The sequence below is a fragment of the Eriocheir sinensis genome, chromosome 23 (assembly GCF_024679095.1).
Source record: "Eriocheir sinensis breed Jianghai 21 chromosome 23, ASM2467909v1, whole genome shotgun sequence".
NCBI classification, from domain to species: Eukaryota; Metazoa; Arthropoda; class Malacostraca; order Decapoda; family Varunidae; genus Eriocheir; species Eriocheir sinensis.
In genome coordinates, this window is record NC_066531.1 from 1,108,295 (window position 1) to 1,127,716 (window position 19,422).

The window sequence follows — 19,422 nt, forward strand, 5'->3', positions numbered from 1 at the left end:
CGGGCAGAGGAAGGACGTGAGGTTGAGGAGGAGACGGGAGCAGTAGGCAGTGGGGGATAGATCAAGAGGGTAGAGACAGGGGGGAGATAGGAGGGTTAAGAGGGAGGGGAGAGTAGAGGATAGGGAGAAGAGGGAAGAGCCGTAAGAACATAGTCTGCAAGAGGCCGGTAGGTCTGTACAAGGCAGCTCCTTTGAACCTAAGCTCCCGTGAACCTAACCCCACCTAATGTCGCTGTCCATGAATTTATCTAATATATTTTTGAATGTGACAGTTGTATTGGCTAAGCCTATTCCACTCATCCACCATTCTGTTAGTAAACCAATTTTTGCCTATGTCCCTGTTGAATCTGAATTTATCCAGTTTAAACCCATTACTTCGTGTCTTACCCGGTTCTCTTACCACCAAAACCTTATGAATATCTCCCTTATTAAAGCCCTTCAGCCATTTAAAAACCTCGATCATGTCTCCACGCACCCTTCGCCTTTCTAGAGAATGCAAGTTTAACTGTTTGAGTCTTTCCTCGTATGGCAAGTTTCTCAACCCCTGAATCATCTGAGGAGAAGACGGGAGCAGTAGATGGTGGGGGATAGATCAAGAAGGTAGAGGACAAGGGAGAGATAGGAGGTGGAAGGGGGAAAGTTGGAAAGTTTTGTTCAGTCGGCGCAACATCTGTGGTCATATGCCGGAGAGAGACAGAAGGGGAAGGAATTATAGGAGAAGGGAACAGACCCCAGAAGACGGAACACAACCCCCGATTAATACCTGGTACCCATTCACTGCTGGGTGGACAGGGGCGTAGGGTATCGGAAAAGCCGCCCAAATGTTTCCACTCCGCCCGGGAATCGAGCCTGGGCTTTCTCGGTTGTGAGCCGAGTGTGCTAACCACTGCACCACGAAGCCCCAAGGTGGGAGGGGGAAGTAAGGAGGTATGGGAAGGGAGGGATGATCAGGAGTGGAGTGGGGGAAGAAATGAGCGAGGGCAAGGAGAGGAGGGGAGTGGGTTCAGGAGAGGGAGGTGGTGTGGGAGCCGAGAGGAGGATGAATGCGTGGGGAGAAGGGGAGAGGAATGAGTAACGCAGAAGAGGGGAGGGAGAGGAGAGGGGAGGGAGGGATTTAAGGTGCATGAATATATCACTCACTCGTGCACTGACCTTTGTGCTCCTCCTCCTCCTCCTCCTCCTCCTCCTCAACAGTTACGGCCTTCAAGAATAGATTAGACAAGTGTTTTGAGTCCAACCAGCAACTAAGATATTACTCATTGTCGTAATAACGGTAAGTTCTTTCGAATACTGGTGTCCTTGTCCGCTTTTATCGCCCGGTTAGTGGTAGCAGTAATGGTAGTTCTTTCCTCTTTCCTACATAATTTCCATGCACGTTTTCCATGGTTCTTTTTCCTTTCCTGCTAGCTTTGGCTGGAGGGATGGGGGGGTGGGGAGGAGCCTTCGTCTTTCCTGTCCTTCATCTTCCACCTTTGATTAGATAGTTAGTGTAGCTTGTCACAAACAGCCTCGTAAGGACTAGCAGGTCTGCTGTTGTTTGTTCCTTCTTTGTGTTCTTTTGTGTTCCTCCGCCATCTTCTCTGGCTTTTATCATACTCATTTCCTTTCCCTTCATTTAGAATACTCTTCCTTTATTTTCCTCAATTCCAAATTTTCCTCCTCCTCCTCCTCCTCCTCCTCCTTCCTAACCTCCATCTCCACGATCTTCCTCACCACTTACTCTTTTTACCATTCTTCTCCCTCCTCCTCCTCCTCCTCCTCCTCCTCCCGTTTTTCTATCATACTTTCCTCCCTCTTCATCAAACAATTCTTCCCCTCCACTCATGCACACCTGTCCTTCCCTTGCACGACACCTGGGTTGGTATTACAAGAGGAGATCAATCGGGTTTTACTGAGTGGTTCTTTAAGTTCACGGTACAGAAGAAGGGTCACACTACCACCAGGGTCATAAAACTACTACTGGAAATGCCCACAACTCCTACGAAAGCCTTGTAAAATATATGCTTCTTTAGGTTCACGGTACAGAAGAAGGGTCACACTACCACCAGGGTCATAGAACTACTACTGGAAATGCCCACAACTCCTACGAAAGCCTTGTAAAATATATGCTTCTTTAGGTTCACGGTACAGAAGAAGGGTCACACTACCACCAGGGTCATAAAACTACTACTGGAAATGCCCACAACTCCTACGAAAGCCTTGTAAAATATATGCTTCTTTAGGTTCACGGTACAGAAGAAGGGTCACACTACCACCAGGGTCATAAAACTACTACTGGAAATGCCCACAACTCCTACGAAAGCCTTGTAAAATATATGCTTCTTTAGGTTCACGGTACAGAAGAAGGGTCACACTACCACCAGGGTCATAAAACTACTACTGGAAATGCCCACAACTCCTGCAAAAGCCTTGTCAAATAGGTGTTCTTGGGCGGGGAAATGTCTTGTAATGCGACACCTGGGAGATTGACTTACCTGTGGAAAGCGTACCGGTAGCGCTTGTCGTCCACGGGGATAAAGTCCATCATCAGCATGTAATCGCTGGCCGGGTCCATCCCCATCAGGCGAACTTGGAAGGTTGGAAACATGCGTCTGGGAAAGAGCAAGGAAAGGTGGATAATCCGGGGTTCTTTGCAAGGTGGATTCAGTGTTAGTGGAAAGCGTCGGGGTATGAGAAGGGAAAGAGGTGGATAATCTGAGGTTCTTTGCAAGGTGGATTCAGTGTTAGTGGAAAGCGTCGGGGTATGAGAAGGGAAAGAGGTGGATAATCTGGGGTTCTTTGCAAGGTGGATTCAGTGTTGGTGGAAAACGTCGGGGTATGAGAAGGGAAAAGTGGATAATCTGAGGTTCTTTGCAAGGTGGATTCAGTATTAGTGGAGAGCGTCGGGGTATGAGAAGGGAAAGAGGTGGATAATCTGGGGTTCTTTGCAAGGTGGATTCTGTATTAGTGGAAAACGTCGGGGTATGAGAAGGGAAAGAGGTGGATAATCTGTGGTTCTTTGAGAGGTGGATTCAGTGGAAAGTCGGGGTATGAGAAGGGAAAGAGGTGGATAAACTGAGGTTCTTTGCAAGGTGGATTCAGTATTAGTGGAGAGCGTCGGGGTATGAGAAGGGAAAGAGGTGGATAATCTGAGGTTCTTGGAGAGGTGGATTGAGTGTTAGTGGAAAGCGTCGGGGTATGAGAAGGGAAAGGTGGATAATCTGGGGTTCTTTGAGTGGTGGATTCAGTATTAGTGGAGAGCGTCGGGGTATGAGAAGGGAAAGAGGTGGATAAACTGAGGTTCTTTGCAAGGTGGATTCAGTATTAGTGGAGAGCGTCGGGGTATGAGAAGGGAAATAGGTGGATAATCTGAGGTTCTTTGCAAGGTGGATTCAGTATTAGTGGAAAACGTCGGGGTATGAGAAAGGTGGATAATCTGAGTCTGGGGAAATTGGATTCTGTGTTGGAAAGGTGGATAATCTGGGAAAGCGTCGGGTATGAGAAGGAAAGAGGTGGATAATCTGAGGTTCTTGGAGAGGTGGATTCAGTATTAGTGGAAAGCGTCGGGGTATGAGAAGGGAAAGGTGGATAATCTGAGGTTCTTGGAGAGGTGGATTCAGTATTAGTGGAAAACGTCGGGGTATGAAGGAAAAAAGAGGTTGATAATCTGAGGTTCTTGGAGAGGTGGATTGAGTGTTAGTGGAAAGCGTCGGGGTATGAGAAGGGAAAGGTGGATAATCTGAGGTTCTTGGAGAGGTGGATTCAGTATTAGTGGAAAACGTCGGGGTATGAGAAGGGAAAGAGGTGGATAATCTGGGGTTCTTTGCAAGGTGGATTCAGTGTTAGTGGAAAACGTCGGGGTATGAGAAGGGAAAAAGGTGGATAATCTGGGGTTCTTTGCAAGGTGGATTCAGTGTTAGTGGAAAGCGTCGGGGTATGAGAAGGGAAAGAGGTGGATAACCTGGGGTTCTTGGAGAGGTGGATTCTGTGTTAGTGGAAAGCGTCGGGGTATGAGAAGGGAAAGGTGGATAATCTGGGTTCTTGGAGAGGTGGATTCAGTTTTAGTGGAGAGCATCGGAGCGAGAAGGAAAAGAGAGAAGGGAAGGTGGATAATCTGGGGGGTTCTTTGGTGGGGTGGAAAACGTCGGGGTATGAGAAGGAAAGAGGTGGACAATCTGGGGTTCTTTGCAAGGTGGATTCATTATTAGTGTAAAACGTCGGGTATGAGAAGGGAAGGTGGATAATCTGGGGTTCTTTGCAAGGTGGATTCAGTGTTAGTGGAAAACGTCGGGGTATGAGAAGGGAAAGAGGTGGATAATCTGAGGTTCTTTGCAAGGTGGATTCAGTGTTAGTGGAAAGCGTCGGGGTATGAGAAGGGAAAGAGGTGGATGATCTGGGGTTCTTTGCAAGGTGGATTCAGTGTTGGTGGAAAACGTCGGGGTATGAGAAGGGAAAGCTGGATAATCTGTGGTTCTTGGCGAGGTGGATTCAGTGTTAGTGGAAAGCGTCGGGGTATGAGAAGGGAAAGAGGTGGATAATCTGGGGTTCTTTGCAAGGTGGATTCAGTGTTAGTGGAAAGCGTCGGGGTATGAGAAGGGAAAGAGGTGGATAATCTGAGGTTCTTTGCAAGGTGGATTCTGTGTTAGTGGAAAACGTCGGGGTATGAGAAGGGAAAGAGGTGGATAATCTGGGGTTCTTTGCAAGGTGGATTCAGTATTAGTGGAAAGCGTCGGGGTATGAGAAGGAAAAGAGGTGGATAATCTGGGTTTCTTGGAGAGGTGGATTCGAAAGCGTCGGGTATGAGAAGGGAAAGGTGGATAAACTGAGGTTCTTGGTGGATTCAGTGTTAGTGGAAAGCGTCGGGGTATGAGAAGGGAAAGAGGTGGATAATCTGAGGTTCTTGGAGAGGTGGATTCTGTGTTAGTGGAAAGCGTCGGGGTATGAGAAGGGAAAGGTGGATAAACTGAGGTTCTTGGAGAGGTGGATTCAGTATTAGTGGAAAACGTCGGGTATGAGAAGGGAAAAGTGGATAATCTGAGGTTCTTTGCAAGGTGGATTCAGTGTTAGTGGAAAGCGTCGGGGTATGAGAAGGGAAATGTAAGTGGGCCTGAGGTTCATTTGAAGGTGGAATTAACCCTTTGATTTCGGACTTCCTACAAGAAGACATCACCAAGCTACAGGAGTGGAGCAAAGGTGGCTTATACTATTGTTAAGTCCTGCTCCTTGGGAGGGGATATCCAGCATACCAATACCACATGGGAAACACTCCAGCAACGTTGCCAAATTGTCGTACACTGAACATTGCATTTGTCATTTTAAGGCTCCAAGACTGTCTTAACCACACAAATAACGATAGGAAATTTAAGTTAGCGTTAAAACTGTTAAATATTGATGGGTTTCGTTTTTTTTGCTATAGTTATCGGTCAAAAACTACAAAAATGCAATGCGCTGAGTACGATAATTTGACAACGCTGCACTCCACTATCCACCACGGAGGCAAAGACAGACCTGGGAGTGTATGTTACCGGGCTACCAGTGAAGGGATATCCAGCACACCAATACCACATGGGAAACACTCCACTATCCACCACAGAGGCAGAGAAAGACCTGGGAGTGTATGTTACCAGGCTACCAGTGAAGGGATATCCAGCACACCAATACCGCATGGGAAACACTCCACTATCCACCACAGAGGCAGAGAAAGACCTGGGAGTGTATGTTACCAGGCTACCAGTGAAGGGATATCCAGCACACCAATACCACATGGGAAACACTCCACTATCCACCACAGAGGCAGAGAAAGACCTGGGAGTGTATGTTACCAGGCTACCAGTGAAGGGATATCCAGCACACCAATACCACATGGGAAACACTCCACTATCCACCACAGAGGCAGAGAAAGACCTGGGAGTGTATGTTACCAGGCTACCAGTGAAGGGATATCCAGCACACCAATACCACATGGGAAACACTCCACTATCCACCACAGAGGCAGAGAAAGACCTGGGAGTGTATGTTACCAGGCTACCAGTGAAGGGATATCCAGCACACCAATACCACATGGGAAACACTCCACTATCCACCACAGAGGCAGAGAAAGACCTGGGACTATATGTTACCAGGCTACCGGTGAAGGGATATCCAGCACACCAATATAACATGGGAAACACTCCACTATCCACCACAGAGGCAGAGAAAGACCTGGGAGTGTATGTCACCAGGCTACCAGTGTAGGGATATCCAGCACACCAATACCACATGGGAAACACTCCACTATCCACCACAGAGGCAGAGAAAGACCTGGGAGTGTAGGTCACCAGGCTACCAGTCAAAGCCAAATCCGTGCCAATCGCAGTGGACGGGTTAAGGAGAAGCGGAACAAGAGGACAAAAAGAAAGGAAAGTAAGAGAACATTGTAGATGGAAAATAAAAGAGGAAGAAAAGAAGAAAAGAGAGGAAGTTAAACAGGAAAGAAAAACATAAATATGAAATTTTAAGGATAAAACATGAAAGGGAACCGAATAATGAAGAAACTATGTTGAATGAGAGTGATTAGGAGATGATGAAATAACAGAATAAAAAAAAATGGTAAGGAAGAGGAATTGATAAAAAAGAATATTAGATAAGAAAATACTTGAGAAGAGAGAACTTTGCAAAACAAACAATGAATGAAAAAAAAATACGTCTGGGGTATATACTTAAGGTACTCCAGGGTATCCCAACGGTAACTCCACCTGACCCCCACTACCAGGCACCCAACAGCGTAACTATTCCCTCCCTACCCCCTTACTCATAGGGAGGCGGTGGCTGAATGGATAGCGTTGCGGCACCGCGTTCAGAACGATGCGAGTTCAATCCCCGCCCGGTGTCACCAAGCTGGGATTCTTCAGCCGCCGCCGAGTGGCTTAAAACTACCCACATGCTGTCCAGAAGACCACCTATCAATCCGGACTCTAGATTCTAGGATTAAAGATGAGCTCCGGGAGGGCAGCATGAGCCAATGCAAGATGGCGCCACTATAAACACTCGCCTACGCCAGAACGGGCTGGGCCGAACATCAGGCCCCACCGGGAAGAAGCCTACCGGCGTGACGTAAAAAAAAAAGTTTCCAGAGCAACCAAACCTTTGAAATAGCACCACAAACACCACTGACAGCTACACCAATGTCACCACTATCACCACCACCACCACCACTACCACCGTCAGACAAGAAAAACTGCAATGAAAAAAAATACATATAAACATAAGGAATAAGCAGCAACACAGTAATCCTCTCAACATGGGGCAGTCAAAACACACCACCAACAAGAGAGCAATGAGGCGACGTTACAACAACAGCTGGTAAAAGAAAGGATGGAGAGGAGATTTACACATGGACACCACACAGCAGGGGACAGAAAGACACGGACAAGGAAAGAGATAAGAGGAAGGAAAGTATGCGAGAGAGGAAGCATACGTGATTTATTTTTATTTCTTTATTATTTCGCGGCCTGTTGCACCGGTAGGCTTCTTCCCGGTGGGGCCTGGTGGTCGACCCAAGGCTTCTTCCCGGTGGGGCCTGGTGGTCGACCCAAGGCTTCTTCCCGGTGGGGCCTGGTGGTCGACCCAAGGCTTCTTCCCGGTGGGGCCTGATGGTCGACCCAAGGCTTCTTCCCGGTGGGGCCTGGTGGTCGACCCAAGGCTTCTTCCCGGTGGGGCCTGATGGTCGTCCCAAGGCTTCTTCCGGTGGGGCCTGATGGTCGACCCAAGGCTTCTTCCAGTGGGGCCTGTTGGTCGACCCAAGGCTTCTTCCCGGTGGGGCCTGATGGTCGACCCAAGGCTTCTTCCCGGTGGGGCCTGATGGTCGACCCAAGGCTTCTTCCCGGTGGGGCCTGATGGTCGACCCAAGGCTTCTTCCCGGTGGGGCCTGATGGTCGACCCAAGGCTTCTTCCAGTGGGGCCTGATGGTCGACCCCCAAGGCTTCTTCCGGTGGGGCCTGATGGTCGACAAGGCTTCTTCCCAGTGGAATGATGGTCGACCCAAGGCTTCTTCCCGGTGGGGCCTGATGGTCGACCCAAGGCTTCTTCCAGTGGGGCCTGATGGTCCCAAGGCTTCTTCCAGTGGGGCCTGATGGTGGACCCAAGGCTTCTTCCCGTTGGGGCCTGATGGTCGACCAGCCTGATGGTCGACGGCTTCTTCCGGTGGGGCCTGATGGTCGACCCAGGGCTTCTTCCCGGTGGGGCCCGCGTCCCTCCTGGAGCTCCTGAACGCGGGGCCGTCACGCTAACCACTCAGCCACCGCCTCCCCGTTGACGATGTAAATTACTTGACAAAAGGACGATGAGATAGAGAGATAATGATACGAGTTGAAGACGGGGACCAGCCAACTGCAGCCGAGGAGTAATAAAAAGAAAAATGCAACGCCACTAATGAGCAGAGATGACACACACCAACAGACTCCCAAAGACGGACGAGGGAAAGGGAAGACACATCAAGATTAGCGACGCAAACGCAAGAAAAAAAAAGATACAAAGCAAAATGAAGAATGGGAAAGAAAACAGGTGACCCAAATGAGGAAGGAACGAGGGAAGAGACAAAAAGTTAAGGAAAGAAAGCGTAACCAAATGATGCTCTAAAATGGGTGACGTGAAAAATAAGAAAGAGCAAGGAGATTAATGAGGAACAAAAATATTAACCCAAATGAGGAAGAAACGAGGGAAGAGACAAAAAGTTAAGGAAAGAAAACGTAACCAAATGATGATCAAAAATGGGTGACGTGAAAAATAAGAAAGAGCAAGGAGATTAATGAGGAACAAAAATATTAACCCAAATGAGGAAGGAGCGAGACACAGACAAAAATATACCGAGGGAAAGCCTAAGAAAACAACAATATAAAATGGATGACGTAAAAATATAAGAAGAAGAATGAGAAACAAAAATATTAACCCAAATGAGGAAGGAGCGAGACACAGACAAAAAGATAGCGAGGGAAAGCCTAAGAAAACAATAATATAAAATGGATGGCGTAAAAATATAAGAAGAATAATGAGGAACAAAAATATTAACCCAAATGAGGAAGGAGCGAGACACAGACAAAAAGATAGCGAGGGAAAGCCAAAGAAAACAATAATATAAAAAGGATGACGTAAAAATATAAGAAGAAGAACGAGAAGAAAAAAAGAGTTCACCCAAATGAGAAATAAAGATTAAGAAGGCAAGCAAAGCAAATGATTATCGAAAAAGGATGTGTAAATAAAAATAAAGGACAAAGCAAAATGAGCAATAAGATTTTTTTTTTTTTTTTTTTTTACAGCAAAGGAGACAGTTCAAGGGCACACAAAAAGCAAACATTAATAAAAAAAAAAGCCCGCTACTCACTGCTCCTAAAAAGAATCCAAAGAGGTGGCCGAAAGATAGGTCAGTTTCGGGAGGAGAGGCGTCCTGATACCGGTTATCCCAAATGAGGAAAGAACGAGGGAAGAGACAAAAAGATATAGAAGGAAAGCACAAACAAATAATAGTCTCAAATGTTTGGTACAAATATAGAGAAAACGACACAGCAAGAAGAATAACGATGAAGAAAAAAAGTTCACCCAAATGAGAAAGAAACGTGGTAGGCGGTGGCTGAGTGGTAGCGTGCTGGGCCCACATTCACCACGTGATGGACGACGCTGGTTCGAATCCCCACGCTACCACCTCGGATTTTCCAGTCACCGCCGAGTGGCTTAAAACTACCCACATGCTGTCCTGAAGACCACCCATCAACCCGGACTCTAGAGGAAACCGTCCAAGAATCAAGAAGGAGTTCCGGGGGGCAGCATGAGCCAAGAGAAGATGGCGCCACTATAAACACTTGCCTGCGCCATGACGAACTGGGGCCGAACACCATCCAGGCCCCACAAGCAAGCCTACCGGCGTAATAGGCGGAAACGTAAAAGAAAAACAAAAAAGGGGCAACTGGGTATAGAAGAAAAGATTAAGCATTATAATCTTATGGTGTGAAAAAGGAAAAGAAACAGAATGACAGTAATAATGGGAAAAGGAAAACAGTTAATCCAAATGAGTATGAAAACGAGACAATTGGATAAAGAAGGAAAAACATAAACAAACAATAATCTAAATGGATGATGATAAAATAAGGGAAAGAGAAAAAGTAAGAATGAGAAGAAAGAAACAAAATGAACCCAGATAAGGAAGACAACGGGACAAGACACAAAGAGATAGAGAAGGAAAAACAAGAAGAAAGAAACAAAATGAACCCAGATAAGGAAGACAACGGGACAAGACACAAAGAGATAGAGAAGGAAAAACAAGAAGAAAGAAACAAAATGAACCCAGATAAGGAAGACAACGGGACAAGACACAAAGAGATAGAGAAGGAAAAACAAGAAGAAAGAAACAAAATTAACCCAGATAAGGAAGACAAGGACAAGACAAAGATAGAGAAGGAAAACAAGAAGAAAGAAACAAAATGAACCCAGATAAGGAAGACAACGGGACAAGACAAAGAGATAGAGAACGAAAAACAAGAAGAAAGAAACAAAATGAACCCAGATAAGGAAGACAACGGGACAAGACAAAGAGATAGAGAAGGAAAAACAAGAAGAAAGAAACAAAATGAACCCAGATAAGGAAGACAACGGGACAAGACACAAAGAGATAGAGAAGGAAAAACAAGAAGAAGGAAACAAAATGAACCCAGATAAGGAAGACAACGGGACAAGACACAAAGAGATAGAGAAGGAAAAACAAGAAGAAGGAAACAAAATTAACCTAGATAAGGAAGACAACGGGACAAGACACATAGAGAGAGAGAAGCAAAAACACGAACAAATAAACAAAATGAACCCAGATAAGGAAGACAACGGGACAAGACACAAAGAGATAGAGAAGGAAAAACAAGAAGAAAGAAACAAAATGAACCCAGATAAGGAAGACAACGGGACAAGACACAAAGAGATAGAGAAGGAAAAACAAGAAGAAAGAAACAAAATGAACCCAGATAAGGAAGACAACGGGACAAGACACAAAGAGATAGAGAAGGAAAACAAGAAAACAAATAATAATCTAAATGGATGATCTTAAAATAAGGGAAAAATAAAAAGTAAGAATGAGAAGAAAGAAACAAAATGAACCCAGATAAGGAAGACAACGGGACAAGACACAAAGAGATAGAGAAGGAAAACAAGAAAACAAATAATAATCTAAATGGATGATGTTAAAATAAAATAAAATAACGAAACAAGGAGAATAATGAGAAAGAACAAAACTAACCCAATATAGAAGACCGACCAGATTTTTTTTTTTTTTTTTTACAGCAAAGGAGACAGTTCAAGGGCGTAAAAAAATATTAAAAAAAAGCCCGCTACTCACTGCTCCTGAACAGAAGTCGAAGGAGTGGCCAAAAAGAGGGGTCAATTTCTTTCTTTCCAGAGTTTACCAGCGTGAAGGACGAAAGAGTGAAGATGCTGGTTGACTCTTGCATAAGGGGTTTGGACAGTATAGGGATGAAAGAGTGAAGATGCTGGTTGACTCTTGCATAAGGGGTTTGGACAGTATAGGGATGAAAGAGTGAAGATGCTGGTTGACTCTTGCATAAGGGGTTTGGACAGTATAGGGATGAAAGAGTGAAGATGCTGGTTAACTCTTGCATAAGGGGTTTGGACAGTATAGGGATGAAAGAATGAAGATGCTGGTTAACTCTTGCATAAGGGGTTTGGACAGTATAGGGATGAAAGAGTGAAGATGCTGGTTGACTCTTGCATAAGGGGTTTGGACAGTATAGGGATGAAAGAGTGACGATGCTGGTTGACTCTTGCATAAGGGGTTTGAACAGTATAGGGATGAAAGAGTGAAGATGCTGGTTGACTCTTGCATAAGGGGTTTGGACAGTATAGGGATGAAAGAGTGACGATGCTGGTTGACTCTTGCATAAGGGGTTTGAACAGTATAGGGATGAAAGAGTGAAGATGCTGGTTGACTCTTGCATAAGGGGTTTGGACAGTATAGGGATGAAAGAGTGAAGATGCTGGTTGACTCTTGCATTAGGGGTTTGGACAGTATAGGGATGAAAGAGTGAAGATGCTGGTTGACTCTTGCATTAGGGGTTTGGACAGTATAGGGATGAAAGAGTGAAGATGCTGGTTGACTCTTGCATAAGGGGTTTGGACAGTATAGGGATGAAAGAGTGAAGATGCTGGATGACTCTTGCATAAGGAATTTGGACGGTATAAAAATGAGGGAATGAAAATGCTGGTTGACTCTTGCATAAGGAGTTTGGACGGTATAGGAATGAAAATGCTCGTTGACTCTTGCATAAGGGATTTGGACGATATAGAAAATGAAGGAGTGAAAATGCTGGTTGACTCTTGCATAAGGAATTTGGACGGTATAGGGATGAAAGAGTGAAGATGCTGGTTGACTCTTGCATAAGGGGTTTGGACAGTATAGGGATGAACGAGTGAAGATGCTGGTTGACTCTTGCATAAGGGGTTTGGACAGTATAGTGATGAAAGAGTGAAGATGCTGGTTGACTCTTGCATAAGGGGTTTGGACAGTATAGGGATGAAAGAGTGACGATGCTGGTTGACTCTTGCATAAGGGGTTTGAACAGTATAGGGATGAAAGAGTGAAGATGCTGGTTGACTCTTGCATAAGGGGTTTGGACAGTATAGGGATGAAAGAGTGAAGATGCTGGTTGACTCTTGCATAAGGGGTTTGGACAGTATTGGGATGAAAGAGTGAAGATGCTGGTTGACTCTTGCATAAGGGGTTTGGACAGTATAGGGATGAAAGAGTGAAGATGCTGGTTGACTCTTGCATAAGGGGTTTGGACAGTATAGGGATGAAAGAGTGAAGATGCTGGTTGACTCTTGCATAAGGGGTTTGAACAGTATAGGGATGAAAGAGTGAAGATGCTGGTTGACTCTTGCATAAGGGGTTTGGACAGTATAGGGATGAAAGAGTAAAGATGCTGGTTGACTCTTGCATAAGGGGTTTGGACAGTATAGGGATGAAAGAGTGAAGATGCTGGTTGACTCTTGCATAAGGGGTTTGAACAGTATAGGGATGAAAGAGTGAAGATGCTGGTTGACTCTTGCATAAGGGGTTTGGACAGTATAGGGATGAAAGAGTGACGATGCTGGTTGACTCTTGCATAAGGGGTTTGGACAGTATAGGGATGAAAGAGTGAAGATGCTGGTTGACTCTTGCATAAGGGGTTTGGACAGTATAGGGATGAAAGAGTAAAGATGCTGGTTGACTCTTGCATAAGGGGTTTGGACAGTATAGGGATGAGCATGAGTAGAAAGTCGTGTGCAGCGGGGCCGCGGGAGGGGGGGAGGCATGCAGTTAGCAAGTTCAGAAGAGCAGTCAGCGTGAAAATATCGATAGAAGATAGAAAGAGAGGCAACATGGCGGCGGAATTTAAGAGGTAGAAGACTATCAGTAGGTGGAGGAGAGCTGATGAGACGAAGAGCCTTTGACTCCACTCTGTCAAGGAGAGCTGTGTGAGTGGAGCCCCCCCACACGTGAGATGCACACTCCATACGATAAGATGATAAGATAAAGAAGGAAAGAATAATGAAAAAAATAATCCCAAATGGTTGATGCAGAAATAAAAGAGAGACAAAACAAGAAGAACAATGAAAAAGGAAAAAAAAAGTTATCCCTAATGAGGAAGACAAGAGATAGGAGAGATAGAAGGAATAAAGAAGAAAAATATAAACGAACAAAAATCTGAGATGAATGGTCCAAAAAAAATAATGAGCGAGAAAATACAAAAAGGATAAAAAAGTCAACTCAAAAAAAGACGAGACGAGAGAAAAAAAAAGATAAAGAAGGAAAACAAAAACAGACAATAAAGTGAAGTACAAGATAAAAAGAAAAAAAAGTTCAGAGCAAGAAAAATAAAGATGAAAAAAATTAACCTCAAAAAAGGCAACGAGTTAAGCAAAATAATGAGAAAGAATCATCACTCACGGAAACCATTTCATTTTATGAGGTTTATATCATGGCAGAAATTTGGCCCGTCGCTGCTACATGGTAAAGCAACAAATTTGGCCCGTCGCTGGTACACGGTAAAGCCACAAATTTGGCCCGTCGCTGCTACATGGTAAAGCAACAAATTTGGCCCATCGCTGGTACACGGTAAAGCCACAAATTTGGCCCGTCGCTGGTACACGGTAAAGCCACAAATTTGGCCCGTCGCTGGTACACGGTAAAGCCACAAATTTGGCCCGTCGCTGGTACACGGTAAAGCCACAAATTTGGCCCGTCGCTGCTACCGGGTTAAGAAACATTATCCCCGCAGCTACCGGGTTAAGGAGGAGACAATAATGTGAAAAAGAAAAGCGTAAACAAGCAATAATCTTACATGGATGATAACAAGAGAAATAGGGTAAAAAAAACAGAGGAAAAATAATAATGAACAAAAATTAAAGAGTTAACCAGAAAGAAGGTGAGAAGCAGTTAAGTTAAAGACAATTGATTAAGGAAGAAGAAAAAATATAAACACATCCGAAATACTGGACTGATTGTACAGGAAGAAAAATATAGAGAGGAGGAAAGCAAAATAGAGAAGATTCATGAACCAAAAAAGCTAACCTAATGGGGCAAAGGGGAGGCGGTGGCTGAATGGATAGCGTGCCGGCACCGCGTTCAGGACGACGCGAGTTCAATTCCCGCCCGGTGCCGCCAAGCTGGGATTTTTCAGCCGCCGCCGAGTGGCTTAAAACTACCCACATGCTGTCCTGAAAACCACCTATCAACCACCTATCAACCCGGACTCTAGATTCTAGGATTAAAGATGAGCTCCGGGAAGGCAGCATGAGCCAGTGCAAGATGGCGCCACTATAAACACTCGCCTGCGCCAGAACGGGCTGGGCCGACCATCAGGCCCCACCGGGAAGAAGCCTTGGGCCGACCATCGGGATCCACCGGGAAGAGGCCTACCGGCGCAATAGGCCACGACGTAAAAAATAAAAAAATTAAGAACATGTATATGGCACTAAGGAAAAAAAATGTATAAACAAAAAAAATATATACGTGGTTAAATTAAAAGAGCAAGGCAACCAGTTATGCACTAGACAGTAATGAAAAGAAAGCATTAACAAGCAAACAAACAAATCGTAAGGGCTTATCCCGACCCCCCCCGACCACCACCACCACCACCACCAAGCAACAACGACAACAAACAAACTAACGCACACTAATAAATCCTTCAACAGGTCAACAGAGCAAACAAAAGCAATAACACTAATGCGATTCTTATAAAAAAAAGAAGAAAAAAAGGTTTAAAAAGAGCAATGTACCGTCACTTGCATGGCTCGTGGCAGAGAGAGAGAGAGAGAGAGAGAGAGAGAGAGAGAGAGAGAGAGAGAGAGAGAGAGAGAGAGAGAGAGAGAGAGAGAAGTGGGGATGTTGGTGATGTGGCGACCATCTGGAGACACTGATTCCTCCATTGCTGTGCTGTTCCTCTTCCTCTCCTCCTCCTCCTCCCGTCCTCCTCCTCCTTCTCCTTCTCCTCCTCCTCCTTCTCCTCCTCCGCTACTCCCTACATTCTTTCTCGAAGGTGACGTGGTGGTGTTTTGCTTTCCTTTCCCTTTTGTATAGTAGAAATAGTAGTAGTAGTAGTAGTAGTAGTAGTAGTAGTAGTAGTAGTAGTAGTAGTAGTAGTAGTAGTAGTAGTAGTAACAGCGCCAGCAATACAAAAACAGGAGCAATGATATTAGTAGGTCAAACAATCACTCGCTTAACACTAGTAGTAGTAGTAGTAGTAGTAGTAGTAGTAGTAGTAGTAGTAGTAGTAGTAGTAGTAGTAGTAGTAGTAGTAGTAGTAACAGCGCCAGCAATACAAAAACAGGAGCAATGATATTAGTAGGTCAAACAATCACTCGCTTAACACTAGTAGTAGTAGTAGTAGTAGTAGTAGTAATAGTAGTAGTAGTAGTAGCCCCAGCAATACAAAAACAGGAGCAATGATATTAGTAGGTAAAACAATCACTCGCTTAACACTAGTAGTAGTAGTAGTAGTAGTAGTAGTAGTAGTAGTAGTAGTAGCCCCAGCAATACAAAAACAGGAGCAATGATATTAGTAGGTCAAACAATCACTCGCTTAACACAATACAACTCCAGAACTAAACACCCGTCACTCCCCAACTCTTGCACGCGTCTATCTCCCTGTGTGCTGTCCGTGGGCACGAGGCAAGGAAGGTAATCGCTGCTTCCCCGTCGAGGAGGCGATAAGGGCGACGGCACATTAATTTAGCGGCGGGGAGGAGGGAGGGAAGGGGAGACGAGAGGGACGGGACCTGGGCGGGGGAGAACGGAGCAGTGAGACGGCGCGGTGGAGGGAGAGGCGATGATGGAGGAGGAGGAATGAATGGTCGTGACGGGATACAGGGAAGGGAGAAAAAGGGGAAGAAGAAAAGGAGAGAGAGAGAGAGAGAGAGAGAGAGAGAGAGAGAGAGAGAGAGAGAGAGAGAGAGAGAGAGAGAGAGAGAGAGAGAGAGAGAGAGAGAGGGAAAGGAGAAAAAAGGGAAGGAAACAAAGGAAAGAAGGATTTTGGGTGTGTGTGTGTGAGAGAGAGAGAGAGAGAGAGAGAGAGAGAGAGAGAGAGAGAGAGAGAGAGAGAGAGAGATACATGAGGGAAAGGAGAAAAAAGGGAAGGAAACAAAGGAAAGAAGGATTTTGGGTGTGTGTGAGAGAGAGAGAGAGAGAGAGAGAGAGAGAGAGAGAGAGAGAGAGAGAGAGAGAGAGAGAGAGAGAGAGAGAGAGAGAGAGAGAGAGAGAGAGAGAGAGAGAGAGAGAGTATACATGAGAGGGAAAGGAGAAAAAAAGGAAGGAAACAAAGGAAAGAAGGATTTTGGGTGTGTGTGTGTGTGAGAGAGAGAGAGAGAGAGAGAGAGAGAGAGAGAGAGAGAGAGAGAGAGAGAGAGAGAGAGAGAGAGAGAGAGAGTATACATGAGAGGAAATGAACAAACAGTGACTGAAAAATGTACATATAAAAACAGGTGAGGAGAAAAGAGTTTATACAGAAGAGCAAAAACTTAGGCCGATGGAGGAAGCTGAAAAAAGGCTAAAACAACATCGAAGTATTCAGTCTATGGAAACTATTTCGACACTTATTTCCTGTTCGTCATCTTCCTATATATCTTATTACTCCTATTTCCTGCCTCTCTACTTTTTTTTTTTTGTGTCCCAGCCCGTCATGGCGCAGGCAAGTGTTTATAGTGGCGCCATCTTCTCTTGGTTCATGCTGCCCCCCGGAACTCGTTCTTGATTCACTTGGACGGTTTCCTCTAGAGTCCGGGTTGATGGGTGGTCTTCAGGACAGCATGTGGGTAGTTTTAAGCCACTCGGCGGTGACTGAAAAATCCCAGGTGGTAGCGTGGGGATTCGAACCCGCGTCGTCCATCACGTGGCGAATGTGGGCCCAGCACGCTACCACTCAGCCACCGCCTACCCATAGTATTCCCATGAGTAGTTTTATGAGCCTAGTTATAGTTTGACAAGGCTTCTTTTTCTTCACAACAAAGGAGACAGCTCAAGGGCACAAAAAAAGGAAACAATAATATAAAAATAAACTCGCTACTCTGCATCATGAATGTAAAAAAACACTCCTGAAAACTCGACTAATTTCCTTTGTAGCGTCTGAAATTATTTGTTGTGAAAGCCGAAAGGAAGAGTGCGGAACTATGGTCGCTTTTCTTAGACACTTTCGCTTCTCATATCAACTATTTCTAAAGGTCAAAGAGGGATCAATCGCGTTATAATGAGTGTTTATTCAGGTTCACGGTACAGAGGAAGGGTCAAACTAACACTGGGGTCATAAAACTGCCCCTGGAAATGCCCACAACTCCTATGAAAGCCTTGTCAAATGTGTGTTTCTTCAGGTTCACGGTACAGAGGAAGGGTCAAACTAACACTGGGGTCATAAAACTGCCCCTGGAAATGCCCACAGCTCCTATGAAAGCCTTGTCAAATGTGTGTTTCTTCAGGTTCACGGTACAGAGAAAGGGTCAAACTAACACTGGGGTCATAAAACTGCCCCTGGAAATGCCCACAACTCCTATGAAAGCCTTGTCAAATGTGTGTTTCTTCAGGTTCACGGTACAGAAGAAGGGTCAAACTAACACTGGGGTCATAAAACTGCCCCTGGAAATGCCCACAACTCCTATGAAAGCCTTGTCAAATGTGTGTTTCTTCAGGTTCACGGTACAGAAGAAGGGTCAAACTAACACTGGGGTCATAAAACTGCCCCTGGAAATGCCCAAAACTCCTATGAAAGCCTTGTCAAATGAGTGTTTCTTCAGGTTCACGGTACAGAAGAAGGGTCAAACTAACACTGGGGTCATAAAACTGCCCCTGGAAATGCCCACAACTCCTAGGAAAGCCTTGTCAAATGTGTGTTTATTCAGGTTCACGGTACAGAGGAAGGGTCAAACTAACACTGGGGTCATAAAACTGCCCCTGGAAATGCCCACAACTCCTACGAAAGCCTTGTCAAATGTGTGTTTCTTCAGGTTCACGGTACAGAGGAAGGGTCAAACTAACACTGGGGTCATAAAACTGCCCCTGGAAATGCCCACAACTCCTATGAAAGCCTTGTCAAATATGTGAACTTGGGAGACGAAATGTTTAGTAATGCGGCGTTATATATCGTCACTCTCATAAAGTAATCGCCTAAGTCATTTTCCAGCGATTTCCAGGTTTTTGTCTACATCAATTTTTCAACTTGTGACGCCCGTTTCTGTATAGTTGCCTTCGTCATTCAGGGTTTGAGTGTTCTAGAATTGCCCTTTTCATTTCTGCCTAAACCTTAAGCCAAATGAGATGATGACAGTTCTTTTCTGATTTCCTGTAAAGTAGAAAATAATGTCTTGGGCGGTTTGTTTACGAAGGTGACGATATTGAAAGCACGATAAATCCCCCAAAACACGCAAGAGCCGGAGCGCACAGGACAAACGCAACACAACATTCCTCCGTGGAACATGCTTCTAAGTATGCTTCTGTATAGTTGCCTTCGTCATTCAGGGTTTGAGTGTTCTAGAATTGCCCTTTTCATTTCTGCCTAAACCTTAAGCCAAATGAGATGATGACAGTTCTTTTCTGATTTCCTGTAAAGTAGAAAATAATGTCTTGGGCGGTTTGTTTACGAAGGTGACGATATTGAAAGCACGATAAATCCCCCCAAAACACACAAGAGCCGGAGCGCACAGGACAAACGCAACACAACATTCCTCCGTGGAACATGCTTGGTGCCATCGTAGGAACAAACATCATGGGTCGTACGTGCTCCACTGTTGTTGTTTTCGCTTAAGCTCAACTAAGCATCTTTCCGCGCTATATATGGTCGTCGAGTGAGCTCTCATTGGAGGTTTACACACACACACACACACACACACACACACACACACATACAGGTCCTGGCAGTACCCACCGATCGACTATAATGAGCTTGA

The 19,422-nt window shown here is 45.1% G+C and overlaps 1 protein-coding gene across 1 annotated transcript in view; it reads right to left on the minus strand.

Annotated features, from left to right (window-relative positions):
* Window positions 1-19,422, minus strand: part of LOC127002318 (T-box transcription factor TBX1-like) — a 147,764-nt gene that overhangs the window by 74,884 nt on the left and 53,458 nt on the right. Inside the window, exon 3 of the mRNA XM_050868128.1 lies at window positions 2,475-2,591. Within this exon, the coding sequence (XP_050724085.1) occupies window positions 2,475-2,591 (117 nt within the window). The remainder of the gene's footprint in view (window positions 1-2,474; window positions 2,592-19,422) is intronic.